Source organism: Cyprinus carpio, chromosome A15 (genome assembly GCF_018340385.1).
Source record: "Cyprinus carpio isolate SPL01 chromosome A15, ASM1834038v1, whole genome shotgun sequence".
Lineage (NCBI taxonomy): Eukaryota > Metazoa > Chordata > Actinopteri > Cypriniformes > Cyprinidae > Cyprinus > Cyprinus carpio.
In genome coordinates, this window is record NC_056586.1 from 14023374 (window position 1) to 14041864 (window position 18491).

Genomic DNA, 18491 nt, shown 5'->3' on the forward strand with positions numbered 1-18491 from the left:
TCAATGCAACAGAATCAGATATAACTGTAACTAGTTACAAAAATAATGAATAGTCCTACAAAGCTATTATTATCAGAGGATGTGAGCACAGCATAGCATCATTTTACCAACATTGCCCACTATAGCTGTACAACAGCATGTTACAACACAGTTGCGCTATTACAAACAGGAACAAGTATTCTACATCGAATTTTCCTGTCAGCTAGTTATTTGAGCAGACGCTGCTTTTCTGGTGATCATGAGTGGTACATGAGCGGAATGCATATTTATAGAGCGGAATATTGAGCAGAGCATCAAACCGCTCAGTGACGACGGCTAGAGGGAGAGTGAAATCTGCGAGAGTGAAATCAAATTTTTTAAATTGTGGTGTAACTCTACTAGAAACCATCCAAAACAACACAAAGAACAGTTAGTAACACCTAAGAGACTAGCCAGAACAACCTAGCGAGCACCTAGCAACAGCCTAGAAACCATCAAAAATATCAATTATTATATTATATATAATTTATTATATTAATTTAAACAATTATTATCAAACAATTATTTAAACTGCTTGTATATCAAACTGTGTATTTTTGCATAAAAATAAGGGTAGTTTTTGGCTTTGGACCACCGGAGTCTTCTCCTCCTGTCTCATTTCTTCCAGTGATCCTTTCCTTCCCGGCGGTACTCATCACTATTTTAGGTTGCCAAGTTGAGGGGACAAATGGGTTGAAATTTGTATGTGTCGATTGTGTGAGACAGATGCGTTTCATTCAAGATCTGGCAACTGGGCAACCTTGGAATTTGTTGACGTGATTATTCATATAATGTGAACAGCTGGCAACGCCATAACCTAACCATAACCACAAAATAACCTAGCAAGCACCTAGAAATGACCTAGAACCACTCAGAAAACTCTAGAAACCATGTAGCAACCAATGGGAACCAATCACAACACCCTAGCATGCTGGTGTGAAGTTTACATGGGCAAGTTGAAATGTCTTTTGTTTTTTAAATAAGTGTTTTTTTTTTTGTTTTTTTTTTTATATGAATGTTAAACTCAAATAGGAAGACTTTGAAAACCACTGTGGAATAAATACTATTTTTTGCTGGTCCAGACCCACCCAGATGGTGGTACATTCTTTTGAGTTCTAGGATTGCTCAGTCACGGAAGTTTATCTAGATCAGCATTTCAACCGTCATATCTCTTCACCTGCCACCCACCCCGTATATAATCCAGGACTCATATAACAGACAGCAGAGAAAGCTGAGCCCTTTCCTTGTGCCAGCGGCGATTTAAAATGTGATCATTGTGAGATTCTGTTGTGCCATTCATCACACATTCAGGTGGAGCAAAGAAGGTCATGGCACAGGATGAAAGCAGCAATAAATTCAGACTTTCACTTCAAATGCATCTCTGCACTGCTTTTCGCAAGCACAGCGTTAATCCGGGACAATAAGGAAGCTGTTGCTCAGCATTGCAAACACGCGTGCACACACAAATCAGAGTGTGCTGTAAATATAAGAGACTCTTTGTGGATGCTTTTCAACACATTCATCATATTTCCATGCACAGGTTGTTGGAAGATCAGACCTCCACTGTGACCTCCAGCAGGCCTTATGCCCTGTTCACATGGGCAGCGATTTTGTCACAACATTGGTACTAGTTGCTGCTTATTTGTATTTTGTTTCAACAAACTTTTCCTTGTTGGAAGTTAGTTTTATTTTTTTTGGTAACGCTGAACAATAAGGTGTAATTTGTTTGCATTAGTTAATGTACTGTATTAACTAAGACAATGAAATATACATTTATTACAGTATTTATTCATCTTTGTTAACATTTGTCAATAAAAATACAGTTGTTCATTGTTAGTTCATGTTAGTTCACAGTGCATTACCTAAAGTTAACAAACACAACTTTTGATTTTAATAATGCATTAGTAAATGTTGAAATTCATAAATGCTGTAGAAGTATTGTTCATTATTAGTTCATGTTAACTAAAGTAGTTAACTAATGTTAACTAATGAAACTTTATTGTAAAGTGTTACCCTTTTTTCTATGTAATACTTAAGTAACACTTTACAATAAAGTTCCATTAGTTAATGTATTAATTAACATGAACCAACAATGAACAATACATTTATTACAGTATTTATTAATCTTTGTTAATGTTAGTTAATGAAAATTCAGTTGTTCACGGTTAGTTAATTCACAGTGCATTATCTAATGTTAATAAACACAACTTTTGATTTTAATAATGCAAAACGTTAACTAAAAGAAAACTTACATTTTTTTTTCAAAATCTTACCAACCCTTAATCATATACTTGAATGGTAGTGTTTGTTTTTTGTTTTTTTTGTAGTTTTTATGTGTTAATTAAGTGTTTATCACTTATAAAATGAATTAAAAAAGAAAATAATATTTTTTCTCTTTTAAATGTTTATAGTTTGTATGATTTTTGTTATTTTAGTTAGACAAACAACAACAAAAAAAAAAACCTAAAGATATGCCTAAATATATGTCAACTTAATATAAAGTAAATATAAAGTAACAACCTGGATTATGTTATGTTGATGGGCCTGGAGAGAGGAGTGAGAGTGGTCTGTCATGAGTGACAGGGTCATTGTGGAGAGTCTTTGAACTCATGGGAATATTGCCAGTGCCAGCCATCAACAGGTGTGCGTGTATGTACTGTATAGTATGTTTGTGTTATCCTTTGTATCTGTGACTGATTGATTGCAGAGGATCATGTGTACATAGGCTGGAGGTTGGGGAATGCCTGAAATGTTACTCCTTTTCCCTTTTGCTGATGGTTTATTTGAAGTCGAGCTTTTCATAAGCCAATAAAAAGAGAAGGCATGCAAGCTTTTGCTGCTTTATGAAAAGATGCCTTCAGTTCAAATAGCCATAAATTGGTTGTTGAAAGATGTGGATCATGCTGAGGAATGTTGCTGTTTTATCAATCTGTGGTCTCAAAATGGAGGCTGAGTGGTGGATGATTTCGGGGACATAGTGCTGACTCTGGGATATGTGTATATGGTGTCTGATTGGAGTCATACCGAGCCGGGCTCAGCTTCTATTAGTAAGAGCCGTCTGGTTTTGATAGAAAGCATAACAAAGAATGATGTCAAGCTAGCTGGAAACAAGATGTGCATGGCTTTGCTGTGTGTGACTGTTTTGCCTGGTGTTTGTTTGTGTGGGTTATTATTAGTTTGTGAAGAGTTGTTCGTGACATTCAGGTGCGGTGGCTTTAGCTTCAGTGTGTGCTGAGTGTGTGGGAGCATTTAGGGGAGCAAAACTGAGAGATTACCCCTTTTTATTTCAGCTGCATTTCAGCCAAATAGGACAGGAAATCGGGGGATGAGGGGGGGCTTGGCTGTAGCCCCCATTCTGGGGCACAAGCAAAGATGGAGAGGGTCTGCTTATGAGAGAGAGGAACCGACTCCTGTTCCAAACTCCAAACTGACCTAGTTTCTCAGACAAAGACTCTGAGAGTGTATTTAACTTCTGTTACAATCTCTCTCTCTCTCTCTCTCTCTCTCTCTCTCTCTCTCTCTCTCTCTCTGTTATCTGCTACCTTTCCAAACTTCCTCTAGTAGATATGTCTCCTTTCTTTCTTTCTTTTTCTTTCTTTCTTTCTTTCTTTCTTTCTTTCTTTCTTTCTTTCTTTCTTTCTTTCTTTCTTTCTTTCTTTCTTTCTTTCTTTCTTTCTTTCTTTCTTTCTTTCTTTCTTTCCTGTCTATCCTATGTTATTTTCTTTTTTCCTTACTCTATCTATCTATCGATCTCTATCTCTCTCTCTCTCTCTCTCTCTCTCTCTCTCTGTCTGTCTGTCTGTCTTTTTTATAGTCTGTCCTTTTCTTTTCTTCTCTCATTCTGGTCCATATCTCATATGTGAACATTTATGTTTTTCTTTTTGCCAGACTGGCTGTCATAATACACTTCATGTATCCTCTAGTAAGTCATTTTGGTCAGGCGGCATCAGTCCAGGAAATGTGCACATAACTTATGGTTCCTTTATCTTTGGCTGGTCCTGTTTGTCTCGCACACTTTCATTTCATAACTCACAGTGTAATCCTCTGATTTCCCCTCACCTCCTGGAATTTCACTCTTCTCTGAGTAGCTGGGTCATCACTCATCTCTTCATCTAGCACTCCAGTTTTGCCATTTGTCACTCTCATGAGCGCAGTTTTTTCAGGGGACTTCTCTCCAATCTATGGCTGAGTTTAAATCAGCGTAATTACAGTGTCCGTGTTCCCCCTGCCTTGTAAAGGTGTTGATTGCACCAGTCCCTTATTTTCCGGCTCATTTTGCACCCACCTCAGCATGTCTGCCTTCCCTGATGCCTTGTGGCTCTGGAAAAAAAACAGAAAAGGAAAAAAAGACCCCATGTTTTACAGTCCAGGAATGCAGAGGCACAGGGAAAGCTGGAGGGTGACAAAAAGAGCCCTTTACAAAGCCAGATCACTGTCTTACAGGACTCAAAAAGTTTGTTTATTTGTACCTATTTATTGTAGCAGTTCAGTTTGAACCTTTTTTTAGTTTGTTTTGCCTGGTGGCCTTCTTTTGTTTGCTCCAGTGTCCGTAGTTTCTCTCGGGAGATTGTAACTGCCATTCTTGCCACTTTCCCGTACTTTAGTCCATTGCAGTCTGGTGGAATTTGTTTGTCTTTGTTGGTTTGTTGGTTTTAGTCCCAGGGTTTGCGTATTAAGGGTTAATGAGGCCAAGCACTGATAAACGGACTGATACAGTGTTGATAGATAGCGCTGTTTAACACTGCCAGTCCAACAGCCAGAAACCAGACCACTCCTGAGACCATTTGCCTCAGTACTATTTTGGTTTTTGGCCTCTGTTGAACATAAAATAGGTTGTAAAATATGATTAACTTTCTAATTTAATGCAAAATGCATTTTCCTCATTAAGGCAGGAACGGCAGCATTATTATGATTATAGTGTTGGAAAACCACTTCAAGCCGGAAATCTCAATCTCAAATTATTAAGCTGTGCTATAGATCTTTTTAAAGGTATATTCCTGGTTTATTACAAGTAAAGCGCGATGGATTTTGTGGCATAATTTTGATTACCACAAAAATAATAATAATAATAATAATTTAGACTCATCTGTTATGTTGAGACATTTGCAGTTGAAGTAAAAGGAGACCCTTTTTGAGGATTTAAAAGCAGAAATATGAAGCATTTTATAAAAGCACATAAATTTATTCTAAAATGTAAGCTGTGAAGTTGTTCTTGTAATTTTTACAGTCACTTTAAGTTGCAAAGTTGGATAATTAAAAATCATGTTAACGCGCATATCATTTAAGTCTTATGGCTAAGCTGTTAAAACCATGATTAATTTTATGTTTCAGATTGGTCCATTTTAGAGATGTAACAGTATGAAAATTTCTTATCATGATTATAGTGACCTAAATTATCATAGTTATCAGTATTATCACTGTATTGTTAAAATGTGCTGGATACATTCAAAAAGTACAGACACATAATGATGTCTGGATTTTAAATGACAACATGACTGACAGCAGTTTATCTAATAGCATGTACGAAATGTTCAATTAAAGCTTTTTCATAAAATGGTAAACCTCACATTTCAGCATTCAAATAAAGAAAAGGGTTAATTCAAAATGATAATTGATTAATAAATGATTATATGGAATTTTATCATGATTTATCGTCAAACCGGTAATCGTTCCATTCCTAGTCCATTTTACTTCCTTCCCAAGTTTCTCACTGTGACCCAGATCTTCCTTAAACTTAAACGCAGCAGAACTGGTTCCCTATAACTTCAAAAACGAGAAAGTTTAGTGATCCCCGGCTTCTCTGTTCCTCAGCAGGCGTCCCAAACCAGCCAGTATTTTACGTGGCATGATGATGAGACCGTTTTCTCATGAGACCAGCTTATGACTTTTTTCAAGGTCAGAGGTGAAAGAGCAGAGAGAGAAAAGATAAATATTGTTAGAGGGGCTCCTTTAAACCACCGTATTAGTTGCATGCTTTGCTTTCCTGCACCGCTTTGTATGTTTACACTGAAGATCATTGAGGGGCTCAAGTGTGGCGTCCATGGTAATTACGTTACAGTGATTCTTGGTGTCGAGACAGATCATTCGAGGCTGAGAGTCACGTCCTGCTGTGTCGGACCCATTTATAGTCTCTTTTTAGTCCATGCATTATGAATCAACAGTGTTTACAATGGGAAAATGTGATGGAATTCACCAATTTCACAGGTCTCACAGGAGTTTTCTGAATCACTAACAAAGCAAAACAAATTCAAGTGTGAAAATGCCTAGTATGATTTCTGTGAGATCATCCACACTCAATCTTTCTTGCTTTCTCTCTCTCTCAGGACTATCTTGGCTGCATTATTGACTGTGGCGACTTGCCCCTCAAACCCGAGGAGGTCAGCACCCTCTTCTGCAACATCGAGGACATCTATGAGTTTAACAGGTGGGTGTCTTCTTTCTTTTAAAACTCTGGTGGTTGAGATGTCCGTCTGGGTGGTAGTGGTGTCTGCTGAGTTTGTCTCAAACACAATGACTGGCTTGGGTCCTGTCTGTCCCACCATGAGGGACAATGTGCAGATGTCTGCCAAAAACGAGTGTACGCCATTTCTGATGCACTCTAGCAGACGTTCCCTGGACTGCTGTAGTTGAACTGGAATGCTCTTCAGGAGACGTTTCCTCAGCCGTCGTCATAACTTAAGCTCTTTTTAAAAGATACGCAGCATAAGGTTTATTACACAGCGAGTTCATGCATGGTCCACCAAACAATTTAGTCAGTCTTGTTATGTGTCTGTTTCACACTGTTTATTGCAAATGACACTCTGTGTTTATTTCAGACTTGTATGCATGGTTTAGCCCAGAGGTTTTCAGTTGGTGGGTTGCTGCTACTTGCCAGTCAGACACCCTGTTTTTACAAAATTCTCTTTTTTTGTTTACCTTCACTCCACATCATCCCCCTAATGCAGTGTCAAAATTGAACGTGGCGCCTTACTGCCAGCACTTGTGGGAAATCATCTTGACTGTGTTGAAAACAGAAAATCTTAAAAACTCTTGGGTGTCCTCATGACACTATTATTTATTAAAACTTCCTTTAATAAAATGGCAGGACTTTTTTTTCCCATCGCAGCTGCTTTTGGCCTCTGCTTGAGATTGCATTGGCATGTAGTGAGCAGAATGAATTATTCGTTTTTAAGAAAGCCATTCTAAGAGAGATAGTTCACTCATAAATAAAAGATCTTTATTAATTTACAGTTTGTAGTGACCACAGGCTGTCAAGCTCAAAAAATGACAACAACAAAAAAAAAGCACCATATACAGTTAGTAGTCCATATGACTACACTACTTTTACAAAAGTTTTGGTCTGTAAGTTTTTGTTTTGTCTCTAAATTTCTCTATTTTATTTATTTATTTTGTATGTTGTGTGTTTAAAGTGCCTTATACTCACCAAGGCTGCAATTATTTTATCAAAAATAGAATAAAAACAGTAAAATTGTGAAATATTATAGCAATTTAAAGTAACTGTCTTCTATGTGAATATATTTTAAAATGTTATTTATTCCTGTGATTGCAAAGCTGAATTTTCAGCATCATTACTGCAGTCTTCAGTGTCAAATGATCTTTCAGAAACCATTCTGATATGCTGATTTGCTGCTTAAGATACATTTTTTATTATTATGAATGTTGAAAACAGTTTTGCTGCTTAATAATTTGGAAACCATGATGCATAGTTTTTTTTGTTTTTTTTTTAGGATTCTTTAATGAGTAGAAAGTTCAAAAGAAGTTTGAAACAGCATTTTTTTTAAAATACAAATCTTTTGTAACGTTGGAAATATCTTTACTGTCACTTTTATCAAATTAATGTGTCCTTGTTGAATTAAAGTATTCATTCCTTTGTATAAAAAATTCCAAACCTTCGAACAGTAGTGTATATATTCCAATTCATCTGAAGCCACATGCTATATTTACATGATTTATAGACTGAAATTTAAGTCACTCTGAAATCATATCATTCATTTAACTCAGCACACAGCTCTCAAATCATATGAGAATGAATAATGACTGAAATTTGGTCAGTTCATCCCACAAAGCTTTGTGTTTATGGAAAACAGGGAGTTGGAAATTATTCAGTATGTCTCTGATTGTGTTTGGAGAAAGAATAACAGCATGTGGGTTTGGAACGGCAATGATGGTGAGTAAATGATGACAGAATTTTCATTTCTGAGTGAACTACCCCTTTAAATCAGCTCTCTAGTTGTTAAGACTATATAAAATGAATGACTGACCTTGTTTTTCCTCCCTTTCTTAAATTTTAAAGACACAAAGGCTCTCTCTTTGTCAGTTCTTACTCTTAAAAGTCCTCTGCTCATCGCTGTGGAATGTAGCCCCTGTATGCAGACTTGATTCTGTTGAGTCTACTTTCTTGGCACCGGTCAGAGCTTTAGGACACATACAGATGTCATTTTCCTCTTAGCCAAAGCAGCCGTGCTCCGAGGTAGAGCTCCAGCCCCTGTGGCGAACGAGCCACACATGACCTGTCAGAAAGTGAGGGTGCAGCCAAGCGAGCAGTGCATCCTGGGACAGCAGACAGGACTTATTTTGTTCCCAAAGACATCTGTCCAGTTATAGTGAAGCATTGTAAACTGTGCCTTTTCACTGGAAAGCTGCATTTGTCATGTACAGCGACTTCAACAGAACAGGCTGTTTTGCTGGCCTGGGAATCTTCTCTCTATTTTGCAGTGATGAAAACATTCCACTGCTGACTCAATCTTGTGTTTTTGCAAAGGTTTCTTTAAAACCTTCTTATCAGTTCATATTGTTCTATCGGTTTATTTTAGCATTTGTAATCGCACCCATTCTGGGGGCCTTTAATGGGTGTTAAAACTTCAGGATCAGCCACATTGCACATTGTCATCTGACCTTTTTTTTAAAAGCCATACTAAATACATAATAAACATACACAAATATATACAGTACCAAATAAAATGTAGACTGCCATTCAAAAGTTTGGGGTCAGTACATTTTTTTTTTTGAGAGAGAGAAATTAATGCTTTTATTCAACAAGGACACATTAAGAAAAAAGGGACAAAAATTACAGCTAGATTTAAAATGACATACAATACAAATATTCTGCTCAAACGTGATATCTCCTTGGTAACCAAGCACACTAACATAAAAAACAAAACTTTTTCCCCCACCATCACATCATAAATGTGGGACAGTCATATTTTTTTGAAAAATTAAATAATTTTCATAGTATTTTATTTTTATTGAAATAAATAATATTCATGTATATTATTTCACTTTTTATTTTTTTGTATGAGCTTCCAAATCAGTTTAAATAGCCTAATTTTCTTCATATAACCCCAACGAAAGTTGAAATTTGTTGCTTAAAAAAAATCAACTAATGGGTCATAAAAGATTCATAAAAATGGGACACCCCATAGTCTCATGTAGCAAATACACATCAAGTGCACCATTTCAGACAGGACCATTGAGAGACATTTAACTGGCCAGACAGATTTCCTCCATTAAGTGAGATAGCAACAACATTTACCGCTTTTATGTGCTCTTATGAGGTCTCAGTCTGTCACCATACCATGCTTTCTTTGAATTAATTTTGGATTCTAATACACCTTAATGCTGAGAATAAGGAGTATTCGTTTCTTAATAAAGACAAATCTGGTTTTCCCTAAAGCACACATCTCACTGTCCTCGTGTCTGCTCACTGTCTCACTGTCTGCTTTGATCTCATTTGAGAGAAATGAGGGGTGTAGATTTGTCTTGAGGATTTGTATATTACATAAAAAAGAAGAATGACTGTGAGAATTTTCCCCATCATAGGATGCTGTGTCTCCAGCAAAAATAAAGGCTTGACTGCTGTGAGAAATACGAGCTAGATGAAAGGAACCGTAATGCAGCTAACTTCTGTTTGTTATACACACCATGTTAATAAATGAGTGGTGGGAGGAGTAGGACAAAAGAAAGGGATGATATGAGGAGCAGAGTATGAATCAAGACAAGACTACAACTTATGAGTTGAGTCCAAAAAACGTGAAGGGTAACCTGAAGACTGAATGGGACAAAGGGAATTGCGTTTTTTACATTCAGGGCCTCCTGCAGGTAACTCCCTGTTTCTGGTCATAACTCCTGAAAATTATTAAGTAAGACTTTTTCATTTTTTGCCTGGTGTTTATTGTAGTCTGTTGTGTGGTTTTACAACATGGTTTGGTAGCCAATTCTGACACGGTCAAAGGCAAAGAAGAACCAGGGAAAGTATTTAGAATGAATGTAGCACAAATATTTCAAGTCTCAAACTATTGGTCTGCCAACACTTTGCTGGGATTTGAATAAAGGGGCCAAAACCTCACAAGATTTGCCAAGATCTAATTGAATCCAACTTATTTACTACAGTTCGTACAAGAAATCAGATACTTGTGGCTTTGAATCAAACAGTAAGATCTTTATTGTTTTACAGTTCCAAATTATGAAACTATGTGTTGTTATTGTGCTACACCTTTTCAAGACAATCAAGTCATCATTCAGGAACATCCCATTCCTACAGGCACCTCGAACACCAAGCTCTTTGGACAATCCAAGAAAGCATGCATGAACTCCGTTCAATTTCCTTTATAACCACAGTGGAGGCCCCCTACCACAAAGGTCAGCCACTAAATGAATTTTGTCTTCAGAGGGGGAGAGAGGATGATGAAGGCTGGAGTGCTGCGGTTTCCTTCCGAACTTTTCCCCTCAGCCACACGAAGGGAAGTCCATAGTGTTTAGAAAGCGTCACATTGTTTTCTTTGATGATATGGAAGGAGGGGTTCCCTCGAGTCTGACCAGCCTGGCGGTCTGGGAAACTCTTGGGATTTTTGCTAATGGACTGAATGAAATACGGCGTGCCTGGTTGAGCTGTCATATAGCTTTCATTCAACCCTTCCTTCAAAACTCATACTCGGTTGAAAAAGTCCCACCGGCCACAAGAGATCATATCAGCTCCATAACACTGTGGGAAAATCCATTTGATTCCATCTCATGTTTGAGTTACAATAGAGATTTTTTCACTAAACCAAGCCCAAGCTTCCTTTATTGGCTTCCAGACACGGTTACTAGTCAATATAATTAAAATTTAATGTTTTTCATTGATTTACTACCTGAAATGAGCCTTTTTCCCACTGCATTCTGCATTCCCCGAATACAGAAACTCTGTGTAGAAAGGTTTTCAATTTTGACTGTGTGGATATTGGGGCATGTTTGGAGGAAATCGAGGCAAAATGAGAAGTTTCCCCATCTGTGTGCATTTAAGCAATGGTTTGTTCTAAATGATAAAAAAAGAAATGAATGCTGTTTGGAAATGCAGGCTGGAGTTGGAGCCCATTCCAGTCAGGAGTGTCCTCTTGAAACTCCAGTCCCAGATGTTTCCTCAGAAAGGGAATAACATAATTTAGACAAAGAAGCTGTTCAAGTCTCATGTCAGAAAACTGTTCTTCATATGCCACTCAGTGGACTTTTCAGCTTGCAAATGCTTGTGAGAATATGTGAGCAGGAATATATGTGTTATGCACCAAAACTTACTAGATTCTTTTTTTACAGTGAGCTTTTGGAAGATCTGGAACGTAGTCCACATGCGGCAGCCATAGCAGAGTGCTTTGTGGAGAGGGTAAGCACATGACTAAGTAAAATATACATGCTGCTCCTTCCACGCAAAACACATATCTCAACACAAGGAGATTGTGTTTTAATGCACGTCATTCTAGGAATGTTTTCTAAGGAAAATCCAGTTTTGTTAATTTGTAATGTTGGGGCCCTCGCTTAGCAGTATGGCAGAAGCACAACAGATGGACTCTCTGAAATGAAATCTAAACATCAGCTAAATAGCGTTGAACTTTTAACACATGCACACGTCAGCTAAGTGCATTTGCAGACACTTTTGGCGTTCTTGTCTTCACACCACAATGACACAACAATGACCAGACAAGCCTGGGATGGGAACCAGACAAGGACATCATTGTTTGGAGTGCTAGAGAGGTTAAATGTGCTCATGGCTCTTTCTGCAATGATTTGTTTCATGGTTTGGAAGAAGAAAATCAGTCTGTACCTTTAAATCGCCTGAGGCTGTGTCTCAAGACCCAATGTTTACCTCCTGCTGAAACAGCCACTGTTAGGATCAGTTAGCGCTGGCCTAGGAAGCAGAAAGTACATTCGATTAAGCCATTACTGGTGGGTTATTTTGAGGGTTTAGCTCAATTTAACCTTTTCTAATGTTGCAGAGTCTCAAAGTCAAGTTTTTTTCCCATAATCTCTGCAATGTCAAAAAAAATGCAATTTGTTCCAAATCAAGCAGTGCCTCTAGACTTGATATCAGGCTCCAAATAGAGCACATATTAGATGTGTTTACATGCTCGTACAGATGTAGTTCAGTGACTGTAACTCTGCATCTGCTGCGCTGCCCATATCTGGTCAGATCTGGGTATATTGGCCATTTCCAGAGCAGATGATGGGGTTCACTTGATTGGCTTGTTCTGGCACTGCTTCTGTTTTTAGTACACAAACATTTAGTGGAAAAATCTCACACATACTGCCAAGTGAATGCCAGTCTAGATTGTGCCATTTTTAATCGTCTGATATATTTTTGTCTGGTTTCATAACCCTGAATTCTCTGTATATGTTTGATGTCCATAGTTAGGAGTGTACTTTTGTTAATAGAATGAAATCTATTGAGAATATAATTAAATCTATTGAGAATCTTTGAAATCACTGTAACAATAATTTATGATTTTTGTATTATTTTTTTTTTAGAGTGAAGCTTTTGACATTTATACCATATACTGCATGAATTACCCCAAGTAAGTGAAAAATATTTCTAATTCTCTGATATGATCACTATGTTCAAAAATGTTTGTGTGTGCGTGAATTAAATTAATACTTTTATTATTATTTATTTATTTTATTATTATTATTTATTATGATTCATTAAAAATGACAGTAAAGACATTTAGCATGTATTTCTGAAAAAAATTTAATGATGCTGAAAATTAAGCATTGTCATCACAAGAATAAATTACATTTTGAAATACATTCAAATAATATGCAATAATATTTCTGAATATCATAATAATAATAATAATAATAATAATAATAATAATAATAATAATAATAATAATAATAATAATAATAATAATAATAATAATTGCATCAAATAAATGCAACCTTGTTGAGCATTAGAGAGTTCTTTCATAAACACTGTAAAATTCTTACTGGCCCCAATTTATTTTCAGTCATTTCTGAACAGTTCTGACAAATGACAACTGAATTTATTCTACATTTATTTAATTATAATTTATTTATATGTATAAAACATTTTGATCTGCCAAAAGTTAAAAATCTTAATTGCCCTACATTTATCCCTGACAACTCTGTTGCATAATGATACAAGAAGGTTGCATTTTTATGGACAATTTAATTAGAATCATGTGATGTACATGTCAACCACAGTTATGCACAGTATAGGCATGTAAGATATTTTTGATGAATGTCATGTGGTTTTTATTAGTCTGTGTTAGATATGTCTAGTAGAAAAAGTAGATGTATCAGAGGCAAACATGCTTGGGTAATGACTACTTGGAAATACTTTTCAGCTCCTCTCTTAGTATTCCCATGGGTCTCTGGTACAGCAGCACCAGATGTTCTGCTAGAGGTGATTCTGATCCACCTTTAGAGATTTAGCTGTTGTATATTAATACAATAACTCTGCAGTTATTAAAATCATTTTTATTATACATATTTTACATAGCTGTTTTTATTATATATGCATCAAATTGTGGGAAAACTGTGAGTTTCAGCAAGAACAAAATACACTTTGTTTGAAAATGGAAGAAACTGGTTACACAAAAAAAAAAAAAAATCTTTTGAATTGCATTTAGAATTTAGAAACTCTATGTGAGAAGTGAGTTAGTGTTTTTTTTAGTACATTTGTAGATTTACAGTGGCCATCAGCTGAATCCATTACCACAGGGTAAGATAAAGTGCTGTCAGGCAAAGCTGCCAAACTGATAAGTCTCCCAGTAGACCACCCTGCTTAAATGTCTTCCTCTCTGTATCCATCCAGCTCAGTAACAGTCCTGCGGGACTGCATGAAGAACGAGAGCCTGGTGCGCTTCTTCCAGGAAAGGCAGGCCACTCTGTGTCACTCATTGCCTCTAGAGACTTACCTGCTGAAACCAGTGCAAAGAATTCTTAAATATCATCTCCTGCTGCAGGTCAGTGGAGAACAATGCTTTGACAGTAGTACTGATTTTAGATCTTATCCCTTTTTGGTTTTTATATTTTGGTTTTTCTCAAAATGATATGTTTTTTGCTGGAAGATGGTGTAGCTATGGCATCTACTAGCATGGGCAAATGGGGCCATGCTAGTAAACATTAAAACAGACGTTAAAGGATTAGTTCCCTTTCAGAATAAAAAAATAATTTAGTAATAATTTACTCACCCCCATGTCGTCTGAGATGTTCATGTTTTTCTGTCTTCAGTCACAAATAAATTAAGGTTATTGAGGAAAACGTTCCAGGATTTTTCTCCGTATAATGGACTTCAATGGGAACCAATGGGCTGAAGGTCCAAATTGCAGTTTCAGTGCAGCTTCAAATCCCAGTCGAGTTTCAGTGCGGCTACATGATCCCAGCCGAGGAATAAAAAAAGGTTAAACGACAATGTCGGTCGATTTTGAAGTTGGAGGAGAAAATGAGATGGAGTTTTTGCCCTACCCTACCTTTCTGAACCAGAGTACATAGAGGAAGAGCAAACCGCACTTGACCTTTCCAACGGGATTACATAATACTTTAAGATGCGCATATGCAAGCAGAGCTAGTGCCAGACGAGCATTTGTGGTTAAAAAGTATTTAAATGTTTATTGTTTTTAAGAAAATGGCCAATGGTTTGACTAGATAAGACCCTTTTTCCTCAGTTGGGATCGCCCTTTGAAGCTGCACTGAAACTGCAATTTGTACCTTCAACCGTTTGGTAACTGTTGAAGTCCACTATATAAACAAAAATACTTGGATGTTTTCCTCAAAAACCTACATTTCTTTTCGACTGAAGAAAGAAAGACATGAACATCTTGGATGGCATGAGGGTGAGTACTAGTGATGGGAAACCGAGGCTTTCTGAACCGTTTGGGGCTTTCATGAAATTGTGCCGAAAACGGTTCATTAGTCAAAGCTTTTAACACAGTGTGCATTAGCGACATCTGGTGGTCAGACTTGAGCTGTGTCCTAAACCACTCCCTATCCACTATATAGTGCACTATATCGGGTGTCAGCCATTTTGTAGTGATGTCCAAATTCTGAGTGAACGACTTGTCCACTACTTTTTACCCACAATTCATTCTGATTTCGAGTGTACAACCTATGTACACTCCTTGAAGCACTATTTCCCACAATCCAATGCGGAGAACCGACGAGCTGGAAGCGAGAGCGGGAGAGAGCGAGTTTGAATGAGAAACGCCGTTTATATCTTTATTATTTCTGCTTTAACGTTTATTTCATACAATTATTTATATTAAAATATGTTATGTAGACAATAACTCAGTTTAATATTTGACTAATTTACTGAGGTGGTATCGATGTTAACTTACAAAAATGATGATAATTTGGTGGATAATTTAAAAATGTCAAATTAATGGTCGCCTGAGGGCGCTCCACGACCATTATCTTATCTGAGCCCAAAACGCTGCTCGGGAGAGTGTCAAGATCGTCAAGATACTAAAAATAATAAATACATAAAATTATGAACATGTGTTCATGTCTGTTTATTTTTGTTCTCAGTATTTTATTAGTATTTAATGATTATGAACATTACAAAACAAATTAATAATGTACCATATATAAAACCACAAAGCTGACGCGGAGGTATGTATAATTACAATATAAAGTCATTTTGAGTGTTATTGCTATTAATATTATTTTCTAAAATAAGGTACATGTGATGTAAAAGAACATATGACAATGTTTTTGCAACCGCTCCAAGTCTCACGCGCAGTGCATACATCACCGTCCGAATCCGTTCACTTATTTGTTCACTCCTCCTTACTGATATAGTGCACTCAACTGACATACACTATGTAGGGATTTGTAAATGAGTGAGCGATTTCGGACACAGCTTTGGTTTCTCCACCAAATCTAACAAAACATTGCTGAGCAGAGGATGGTTTGAAAATGTTTTTAATCTGTGCCAGCTCATGTCATGCGTAGTCCGGTCAACGGATTCACATATTGATCAATAATATAATATATACAAGTGTGTGATTATAATTAATAATTGATGTGAGTAGTAGCAAAAATATTTTGGGTGAGCTTTTCGGGGTCTTTGAGACCCCAGCTATAGAACATGATAAAATGCAAGTGAGGTGTGATGTGCATTCAGTTTCTGTCTGGTGTTGAGTTTATTCTAAACTATTATACTGAATCCCAAATAAGTGTACACCCACACAACCAAGTCAATGTAAAGTCAAACACTTTACAGCTGATCAGTTGTCGCCCCCTTGTGGTAGGAACTATCCAAACACTTTGATAAAAGTGATCCAGGGTATGAGGTGGTCGAAGATGCCATTATAACCATGACAGCAGTTGCCTGGTACATCAATGACATGAAGAGGAAACAGGAACATGCAGTCAGACTGCAGGTAATTCCACCCATCAAATGCTACCTATGACTTTTTACAGAATCTAATATTCTGTAACTATTAGATTTTGATGTATTTAATTCTGTTGCAAATGTTACTTCTTTTTTTTTTAAAGGAGATTGAGAGCTTGTTGCTGAACTGGACTGGGCCTGATCTCAGTGGTTTTGGAGAGCTGGTACTTGAAGGTTCCTTCCGGGTTCAGCGTGTGAAAAAGGAAAGAGCATTCTTTCTTTTTGACAGAATGCTTCTCATTGCCAAGAAGAGGTCGGATCATTTTATATACAGCACTCACATCTTTGTAAGTCATCATCATTTGTCATCAGATTTCAGTTTTTTTTCTAAATCTACTGTATATCTACAGCAGGAGTGAAGCATTTCACTTAAAGCATTTGGGATGTGCAAGCCTCATGTTTTTCTCTTTCTCCCTCTCATTTTCAAGTGCTGTAATCTGCTCTTAGTGGAAAACATGAAGGATCCCCTCTGTTTTAAGGTGTCTGACCAAACAATCCCAAAACAGCAGCACATTGTTCAGGTAAAAGATTTAAAATGCACAACAGACAGACATAACTTCATTACTGAACCATTTTGTAGATGCATTACTTGGTATTTGTTTGTAACCACTGAATAAAAGTAATGAAAAGACACTTTTTGTAATGTGTATTGCTAAAAACCTTACTATACATCACTTAAGGCTAAAAACCAGGAGGAGAAGCGGCTGTGGCTACATTACCTCAAAAGGATGATTGTGGAAAACCATCCTGCATCCTTACCCCAGAAAGTAAGAGTTTTTTATAGGTCAAACTGTGCATCATTATATCAAGGATAATGTACAGTCAGAAAAACTGACCAACATTTTGAGATGTGGACTCACGTTCACTTAAAGTTATACATAGTTCACACAGTTCACAGAAGGACACCAGAGCACTACATATCTATTTATAACATGTTTTCCAGGCAAGGCAGGTACTTGGTGACAACTTCTGTCAGTGTAAGTATTCTTTGCATTTTTGTCATTTTGAACTGTTGCTTGTGGCAATTATTGTGACTTGTTGTGGAGTATTCATGTTATGTACCATACTCAGCCCCACAGTTTGATCAGGAGCCAATAAGAAAACCAATGCCTTCTCCACGACTGGATGTTGTTCATAACTACCACAGAGGAAGAAGGCAATCAGGTCTGGCATGTAGCATTCATTAGAATAACTTAAAATGCCAACCTGCAGTAATTCAAATTCTCATAAAAGTGAACTTCGTAACTCCTGACAGAGCCACCAGAGTTCATCTACACCCCAGAGAAAGCCAAGAAAAGCCTTCCACTCCTCCTAGAGGGTAACCTGCCATACAAGCGTGGGAGGAGACAGTCTGGTGAATATAATCTAATCTCAGATTTTTAAAACAAGCATAAAATGTAGTTCTAAAGATATTTTGAGTTATATTCACAGCTGCACAATTATATCTTTTTATAGCATTTTAAATGTTTATTATTGTACACTGAACAAAATTATAAATGCTACACTTTTGTTTTTGCCCCCATTTTTCATGAGCTGAACTCAAAGATCTAAGACTTTTTCTATGTACACAAAAGGTCTATTTCTCTCAAATATTGTTCACAAATCTGTCTAAATCTGTGTTAGTGAGCACTTCTCCTTTGCCGAGATAATCCATCCACCTCACAGGTGGGGCAGATCAAGATGCTGATTAGACAGCATCATTATTGCACAGGTGTGCCTTAGACTGGCCACAATAAAAGCCCACTCTAAAATGTGCAGTTTTATCGCACAGCACAATGCCACAGATGTCGCAAGTTTTGAGGGAGTGTGC

At 37.0% G+C, this 18491-nt stretch overlaps 1 protein-coding gene across 2 annotated transcripts in view; it reads left to right on the forward strand.

Moving 5' to 3' along the window:
- The window catches only part of LOC109104007, a 59610-nt gene that overhangs the window by 33114 nt on the left and 8005 nt on the right, over positions 1–18491 (forward strand). For both annotated transcript variants that reach the window (XM_042771085.1, XM_042771086.1), the window contains 11 exons: positions 6342–6442; positions 11587–11653; positions 12793–12839; positions 14102–14252; positions 16539–16670; positions 16786–16968; positions 17110–17202; positions 17362–17448; positions 17625–17658; positions 17753–17845; positions 17937–18035. In XM_042771085.1, coding sequence (XP_042627019.1) covers positions 6342–6442; positions 11587–11653; positions 12793–12839; positions 14102–14252; positions 16539–16670; positions 16786–16968; positions 17110–17202; positions 17362–17448; positions 17625–17658; positions 17753–17845; positions 17937–18035 — 1087 coding nt within the window. The remainder of the gene's footprint in view (positions 1–6341; positions 6443–11586; positions 11654–12792; positions 12840–14101; positions 14253–16538; positions 16671–16785; positions 16969–17109; positions 17203–17361; positions 17449–17624; positions 17659–17752; positions 17846–17936; positions 18036–18491) is intronic.